We start from the raw sequence: 8,445 nt of genomic DNA on the forward strand, positions 1-8,445 counted from the left end.
GAAACCAAATAAGATAGGTCTGTGTTAAGATGGAAAGTTGCAATCACATTACAGAATTTTCCTCCTCTGGCACATAACAAAGCACATTTTTAAAAACAGTTAAAGTTATAACAACAATGAAAGAAAACTAAGAGAAACAAAAAAGCAAAAAAGAATCTGGACAGGATCCAAACAAGAAAAAGGATTATAAATCTGAAGGACTGGTGATAATGAGGAGAAAACACCAGACATCTGAGTACTCAGTACAAAGGTACACCTAACCATCACACTGGGAAGTTAAAAGAATCCTCTGAATTCCCACCAACATTCCAACTATACAGATATCCTTATCTTGTTCCCTCCTTTGGTTAAGAGGAAGTAGAAATAGCTGCTGGAAAAAAAAATGAATGAAAGAAAAATGAGTAATGTAGCTGATCCTGAAGTATGGAATTAAAGATTATAGGACTGCCCTAAACCAGAACTCAGGAATTACCTGGAGCCTGGAATGGAGTACAGTTTTCAGCTCAGGTGATGAGAATCCATTCAAGATAGTTAACAAAAATTTAAGAAGAAAGCAGAGTCCTGGTAGAATTTAATGCACTTAGCTTAACTCATTTCCCATCACTTCCTCGAGCTAGAGAAAACTAGCTTGAGGCTGTTTGAGATTCACTGGAAAGAGAATTAAGAAATCACCCACACTAGGCACATCTGTCTAAGCATTAGACAAAAAGAAACATCTTAGCAACTATGTAAACACAAAAAAATAAAGTAATAAAAAATGTATAAATTAATTACAAAGAACCGTTCTGAGAAATGTCTTGAGTACTGCAGATTGAACCAAGGGTGCTCTACCACTGAAGCTACATTTCCAGTTCTCTTTGAGACACGATCTCACTAAATTGCCCAGGCTGGCCTTGAATTTACAATCCCCCTGCCTCAGTCTCCTGTATTTCTGTGATTACAGGAATGCATGATGGCGCTAACGTCATTCTTTTCCAGTGAGAAGTGTTACTTTTTCCTTTGTTTTTTTTTTTTTCTTCCTGGATTCTTGGATTATGGCTGCAAAGTCCAAAACATTTGCTCTCTGGGATTTTACAGATAAGTCTGTTGACCTCTGAATAATCAGATTCAGTATCAAGATGATAATTCTCTTAAATTAACCTATAAACTCAAAGCAATACAAATCATAATCCCAGCAGGCTTTCTTGTAGAAAATGAAAAGCTAATTTAAAAAACATATATGAAAGCCAGGCATGGTGGCACATGCTTGCAATCCCTGTGGCTCAGGATGCTGAGGCAGGAGGACCTCAAGTTCAAAGCCAGCCTTAACAAAAACAAGGCACTAAGCAGCAATTCAGTGAGACCTTGTCTCTAAATAAAATACAAAATAGGGCTGGGAATGTGGCTGAGTGGTCGAGTGTCCCTAAATTCAATCCCTGCTACCCAACCCCCCAAAAAAGGTATATGAAAATATGAGGGACCCAGAATAGCCAAAACAATTTTGAAATTGATTGGGGAACTTTTACAAACTGATTACAAGACTTCCTATGAAATTATAGTAATTAAAACAGTGTTATGGTTTGGATATGAGGTGTCCCCCAACATCTCACGTGCAAGACAATACAAGGTTTCAAGGAGAAATGATTGAGTTGTAAGAGTCTTAACCCAATCGGTGATTTAATCCCTTGACAGGGTTTAACTGAGTGGTAACTTAAGTGATAGGGTGTGGCTGGAGAAGGCAAGAATTGGGACATGGCTTTGGGTATATATTTGTATCTGGTGAGTGAAGTCTTCTCTTTTTCTCTGTGCTTCCTGATCATGATGTGAGCTGCTTCCTTCCACCACACTCCCTAGACATGATGTTCAGCCTTGCCTTGAGCTCCAAGGAATGGAGCCAGCTCACTATGGATGAAGACCTCTGAAACCATGAGCCCTCAAATATAGTTGTGCTGGTTGGGTCATTTAGTCACAGCAGCAAAAAAGCCAACTAAAACAAACTGTGGTTTAGTATTAATGATAGACCTAATGAGGAATGCAAGAGAGTCGAGAAAAAGAACCATGCTATGTGATGACTTTATTTTCAACAAAAATGCCAACATAATTCAATGTGGGTATTTTTCAACAAATTTTTCCAGAAATGGATATCCATGTAAAAAGAATAGACTCCTATCTCGTGCCAAACCCAACTATCAATTTGAAACAGACAAGCTGAAACTAAAATATTTAGAAGAATACATGAAAAATTATACATGACCTTAAATATGTAAAAAGTTATTAGTTATGAAATCAAAACCAGGAACGACCACAGAAAAAGATAAGACTGCAGCGTAGTTCAGTGGTAAAGTACATGCCTAGTCCTGGGTTTAATCCTCAGCACCACAAAACAAAACAACAAAGAAAAAACAATAAACTGAACTTCATCAAAACTAAAACTTTCTGTTCTCCAAAAGTCATTGCTAAGAATATGAAAATATAGTCAGGCACTATGGTGCACACCTGTTATTCTAGCCATTGGGTGGGCTGCAGCAGGATTGCAAGTTCGAGACCACCCTCAGCAACTTAGTGAGACCCTGTCTTACTATTTTGTTTATTTAAAAAAAAAAAAAACTGGGTGTGGCTCAGTGGTAAAGCACCCCAGGTTTAATCCCTAGTACTATAAAAAATAAATAAGGGCTGTGGGTATTGTTCTCTGGTAGACTCTTGCCCAGTATGTGGAGGCCCTGGTTGGACCCCCAGTATAGCAGGGGGGAAAAAAAGAAGTATCATCATTGGATTTACCCTACTTTCTTTTTCTTTTTTGGTTGTGTTAGGGATTGAACCCAGGGTTTCATGCTACGCAAGCATCTTACCACTGAGCTGCAAGTCCAAGCTGAGGTTTATTAATTTTTTTAATATTTATTTTTATATATCTTTATTTTATTTTTATGTGGTGCTGAAGATCAAACCCAGTGTCTCATACATGGTACGCAAGCACTGTATCTCTGAGCCACAATCCCAGGCCCTTATTAATTTTTAAACAGTAGATATACCAAGGTTCTAAAAATCTGTTTTAATGAAATATTTAAATTAATATATGCTATTCACAACATGAAAAAAAGTAAACTGGAAAAATATTACAATATGTTACTTTTACATACAAAAAGGTATCCAAATCAATAAGGAAAAAAGTGTCTTTAAAAAAAAATGGGCAAAAACCATGATCTGAAAACAAAAAAAAAGAAAAAGAAAAATTGTTCAAACTCACAAGTAAACCAAAAAATAGTCAGAACAAGACAATCAATTTCAGGCCAGTTGTGATGGCACAGTCTATAATCCTGTTACTCCTAGGAGACTCAGGCAGGAGAATCACAAGCCAGCCTGGGCCATATAAGGAGACCTTGTCTAAGAAAGAAAGAAATATCACCACTTTCATAATCAAAATCATTCAGGTTAGGGCTGCAGGAATAGCTCAGTGGTACAGAATTTCTCTAGCACTCTTGAGGCCCGGATTTAATCCCCAGCACCATATACAAACAAGTAACAACAATAATAAGAATTCAGATAAAAAGGAATAACAATGCTTAATATAATTCAGTATATTTATTATTCTAACTAAAACATGTTTCTCAAACCTAATCAAGACCTTAGAACAACAGTACAGACACTCATTTAATATTATGATTGGTTACATACCTGACAACATACTAAGAAAATGAAGAGAGTTATAGCAGTCCATAATACCTTCTCTCTAAACTGGATCTGTACAATAAAAACCAAAGAATGATCAATCCAAGCCAAGAATACCAAATTAAAAATAAAAATCCTTTTAAAGCACAATCAACATTCCATGCCATGACATGTTTTTTATTATTTACTGTTTAAATGTCCCTTTCACCCTAGTTTGTTGCAGGTAAAATAAACAGTTAAACTTCTCAAACACTGTTATTTACTTTTCAAAAAGAAGAATTAAATATAAGCAGTTTTCACATGCACTGTACCATGGAAAATGAAACTGAAAAGGTGGCAAAGCAAAACACAGGCTGCAAACGTATAGACTTCAGTTAACACTGTGCCATGCACACCTAGGACTACGTATGATGCTTTACAGCTTTATAATATTAAATAGGTAGTCTTAGAATATTCTAAAAACTGAAAAAAGCTAGGGTTTCTTGGGATGTCTTAAATACAGCTGGAATGACTATTTTTACTATCTCAAATCATTAAAACACAAATATACTTTTAAATAAAACAGTAAGTTTAACAAAAATTTTACCTATCTCTTTCTCCATTCCTATGCCTGCTAGTTTTATAAGAAATTAAAACTTCAGGGGCTATGATTCTAGCTCAGTGGTAAAGGCTTACCTAGCATGTATGAGGCACTGGGTTCAATCCTCAGCACCACATAAAAATAAAAAAAAGTTCAGAAGAGGAACATATGGGAACTGGCCAGTTTGGAACTAACAGTATTTCTGGAATTTAAATATCTTAGCTCCAAAAGTGCACAATGATGGAAAATGATCCAATCATTCCTATTTTTCTTTACAATGAATAAATCAACACATGGCAGGTATATAGTTGGACAATTATAATTCGTTTATGGAAAACAATTGTATTTATCAAAACCTACCCCAGCAGTTTGGTCCATTTATATTCCAGCAGATCACATCATTAGCAAGCACAATCTATACCCTATACTAAAGGAATTATAAAGGATTACCATGGACAGGAGAATACTGTTTGTTAACTAACATGTCAAAGACACACTTGGCTTGGAAATGTTAAAACTTTAAGAATAGTCATTTTTGAAAGCATGAGGAAAATATCTAGACTTTAGCAGGCCTATACTAGTTTTATTCATTTTCCGTCTCTTTCATGGAAGATGAGTAAGATATATTTTTCCAATTTCAACCAGAAAAGGACTGGGGAAATAAATCAATCTTGTTGGTTTAATAAGATACTTCATTTAGCTAACCAGTATATTACTAAAGCATTTTACTTACTTTCCTTTCAGGTTTCTGTATTTCTGGTAGAACTGCACAGAAAGGCTTGATAACTTCTAAAAATTTGACTGTAAAAAAATAAAAAAAAAAGGGTCTTTATTAAAAGTTTTTTTTTTTTAAATGTATCTTTTTGCCAGGCACGGTGGCACATGCTTATAATCCCAGCAACTTGGGAGGATTGCAATTTCAAAGCCAGCCTCAGCAATGGCGAGGCACTAAGCAACTCAGTGAGACACTGTCTCTAAATAAAATACAAAATAGGACTGAGGATGTGGCCCCGGTACAAAAAAAAAAAAAAAAGTGTCTTTTTGTAAAATCAAATATAAATATTCTTTAACTTTGAACAGCAATTTACCCCATCCCCCCCCAAATTAAATAATCATGATGCTCTCCATTTCAAATGAATATATAAGGGAACTGATATAAAAGAATCCAAATGGTTCGATGGCTTGTCAATAAAATAAATCAAGTGTTCTTTCACTATAACTTTGTTTCTTCACACTTGTATACAATTTTCTGTATACACAAAAGGAATTATTCAGAGCATTACTATGTTAAAAAAAAAAAAAAGAGCAGTTTAGTATGGTACCCGAAAGGCAATGCATTGTGGAAGAAAGTAGACATATAAGAGGAAGAAGAAATGAGGATACCTTCTCTACTTAGGAAAGGAAGGAAGGAAATGGGCTTCACCTGCAGCACTAACTTACACCAAAAGATACCAAAATGTGTTAAGTGAAAACATCATAAAATCCACCCCCTACAATTAATCTTTTTCTTTTCTTTTCTGTAGTGCTGGGTATAGAACCTAGGGTCATGCTCATGGTAGGCCACTGCTCTACCACTGAGTTAAACCCCCAGCCCTAAAGATTTTTTATTGTTTTTTCCCCTTCTGTTCTGAGGATTGAGCCCAGGGCCTTCCACATGCCTACCACCAAGCAACTCCCCCAGCTCTACAGTTAACTTTGTAGTACAAAATCTCTGCTTCATTTCATTAAGCCACATCTCAATGTTTGGTCATCCGCCCTATTAACAGCATCAAAACATACTTGCTTATGTACAAGAATCAGTTCAGAGAACAATACATTTCATTAGAAAGTACTGCTTACCCAGACTATTATGCTATAAAAAATAAGATAAACCAAGGTTCTTTAAAGATGGACACTATCAGGGTTAGGCATATAACTCAGTAGCAGAGGACATGCATAACACATGCAAGGCCCTGGGTTCAAACCCAGCACAGAGGGGGGAAAAAGACTGCCTTCAGAATTAATTTAAGTCTTGTTAAATAACTGGAGGATAAAGATGACAATCTCTTAAGCTTTAGTCCTTTGCAGTCTATAATGGATTCAAACACAAGCCATAGCTAGCTGTTAGAATCTTCTTCCCAACATTAATTGGTTTCTGTATACCAACCTCCTTAAATAATTTTAAAGCACCTCCATGGCTGGCCAGAAGTTGACTATACTATCTTAAAAAAAAAAAAAAAAATCTTAAAAGCAGAGCATAGGGACTGGGGTTGTAGCTCAGTGGTGGAGCGCTTGCCTCTCAGGTATGGGCAATGGGTTCAATCTTCAGCACCACATAAAAATAAACAAAATAAAGATTAAAAAAAAAAAAAAGTGGGGCATGGTGGCCAGCACCTGTAATCCCAGCAACTTGGAAGGCTGAGGCAAGAGGATCAAGTTCCAGGCCAACCTTGACAATTTAGTGAGACCCTTTCTCAAAATATAAAATAATAAAGAGCTTAGGATATAGCTCACTGGTAGAGGGCCCCTGAATTCCATCCCCAGTACTGGGGGGGGAGGGGAGGAATCAACAGTAGAAAATTCCATCTTTAATAGAAGAATTCAGTAATTGTCATGGACATATGTTTGTGATCTAGGTACCATTATGAAGTGTCTGGAAAGTAAATCTGAATTATGAAAGCAATCATCTCTCATGCAAAACAAGATCATCACGGCAGGAAACTTCGTAGACTCTCTTTAACTCTTGTACTTTCCACCTCAATTCAAGCCACTCTCCAGGATTTCTTAGCATTTTATCATCATTTGTATTAGGTTATTCATGTTCAAGCAATGCTTCTGTATGCATTTGTCTATGCTTGTGTTGCAGAATTTTACTCCTTACAGGTAAATTCAAAGCCAGCAGTCTCTTATACTTCATTTCCAGTTTTCCCCAAATGCCCTAGTTAGCCGACGAGTGCACCTGAGTATGCAGTTATTCATTCATGAAACAAACATCTGAACAGCTAGGTTAAGTATCTATGCGAATATACGTGGGGTTGAGTGTTTGGGGGGAGGGCACTCAAAGGATTCCCACAGTGTGAGGCCTTGTCCCTAAGGCTTACAGACAGGGCCCTACACAGTTTCCAGTAAATGCTACAGAATGACTGGAATGAAGCAGGAAAATGTTGTGCTACCAATCACATTCCTTTCCTCCCCTAAAACACATGCCATATATCACTTTATTTTTTTTTAAACGAGTTAAGGAGACTTATTCATCACAACCAACGAAAGGTGATTCGGGAATGAAAAATACAGCTTTCCTAAGCTCCAGAAAAATCACAAGTGGTCCAGGGTTAGCCTGGTGCCTTAACTCCCCGCCCCTAAAACTAAAGGCCTCCGGGCACCATCCCCGCTCCTCGCCACCTCTCCAGCGCAACCCCCGGGCCTCCGGGTCCCGGTGCCCCGCGGCTGGCCCGGGCGAGGCCTCGCACGCCAGAAGGAGCCTCGGCGGAGGCCCCCACCCGAGCCCTCCGCAGCAGCCCGGCGCGGCCCGCGCATCCATCCCCGGCCCGCGGGCTGGACGACCCCCGTGGGCGCCGGCCCTACCACCTCCAGCCCCCGCGGGGCCCGGGCCCCCGCTCCAGCCCCGCTCCAGCCGCCACTACTCACTGCCCATGGCGGCGGCTGGGGAGGCCCAGCGGGGCACAGCGGCCTCGGCGCTGCCTTCGCTCGGCTCCCGCGGCTCGGGCCTCGGCACCGGCTCCGGACGCGCTCCGGCTGGCCCCACGCAGGCTCCGCCCCGAATCACGTGACCCGCGCCCCCGCTCCGCCCAGCCCCGCCCCCAGACCGGGCCCCAGCCGTTGGCCGACGTCCGCAGCGTCGTCATGGTCACCGCCGGCGCGGAGGCCCGGCGGGGCGCCCGGAGGCGGGGATGGCCGCGCTCGTGGGTGTGACTCGGGGGTCTGAGGGCTTCTGCGGCTTCCGAAGGGCAGGGGCGGCCCGGGTTTTACCTTTCTGAGCAGGTTTCTCAAACCAGCGCGGAGAAAGGACAGTTTCCTAGCCCCCGCGGGCGCCTCTGCTGGTGGGAGCTTCTAGTTGGTTCAGTCTTCTAGTAACCTTTTGGTATTTTGTAAAAGAATGGTTACACATTGTGTATCGTTAATAGCTTAGGAGACTCCTCTTTTCTGCCGGCCACTAATACTCCTTCTCCATCCTCTAACAAATGAGTGTGTCAGGGTTTTAGGCCCCCTGCGTCGTGCCC

At 40.1% G+C, this 8,445-nt stretch overlaps 1 protein-coding gene across 1 annotated transcript in view; it reads right to left on the minus strand.

Annotated features, from left to right (window-relative positions):
* Positions 1-7,967, minus strand: part of Sec61a2 (SEC61 translocon subunit alpha 2) — a 30,954-nt gene extending 22,987 nt beyond the window's left edge. The window contains exons 1-3 of the mRNA XM_026408558.2: positions 7,853-7,967; positions 4,959-5,026; positions 3,652-3,717 (exon numbers count right to left, since the gene is read on the minus strand). Coding sequence (XP_026264343.1) covers positions 3,652-3,717; positions 4,959-5,026; positions 7,853-7,859 — 141 coding nt within the window. The 5' untranslated portion in view covers positions 7,860-7,967. The remainder of the gene's footprint in view (positions 1-3,651; positions 3,718-4,958; positions 5,027-7,852) is intronic.
* Positions 7,968-8,445: the final 478 nt, after the last annotated feature.

Source organism: Urocitellus parryii, chromosome 9 (genome assembly GCF_045843805.1).
Source record: "Urocitellus parryii isolate mUroPar1 chromosome 9, mUroPar1.hap1, whole genome shotgun sequence".
NCBI classification, from domain to species: domain Eukaryota; kingdom Metazoa; phylum Chordata; class Mammalia; order Rodentia; family Sciuridae; genus Urocitellus; species Urocitellus parryii.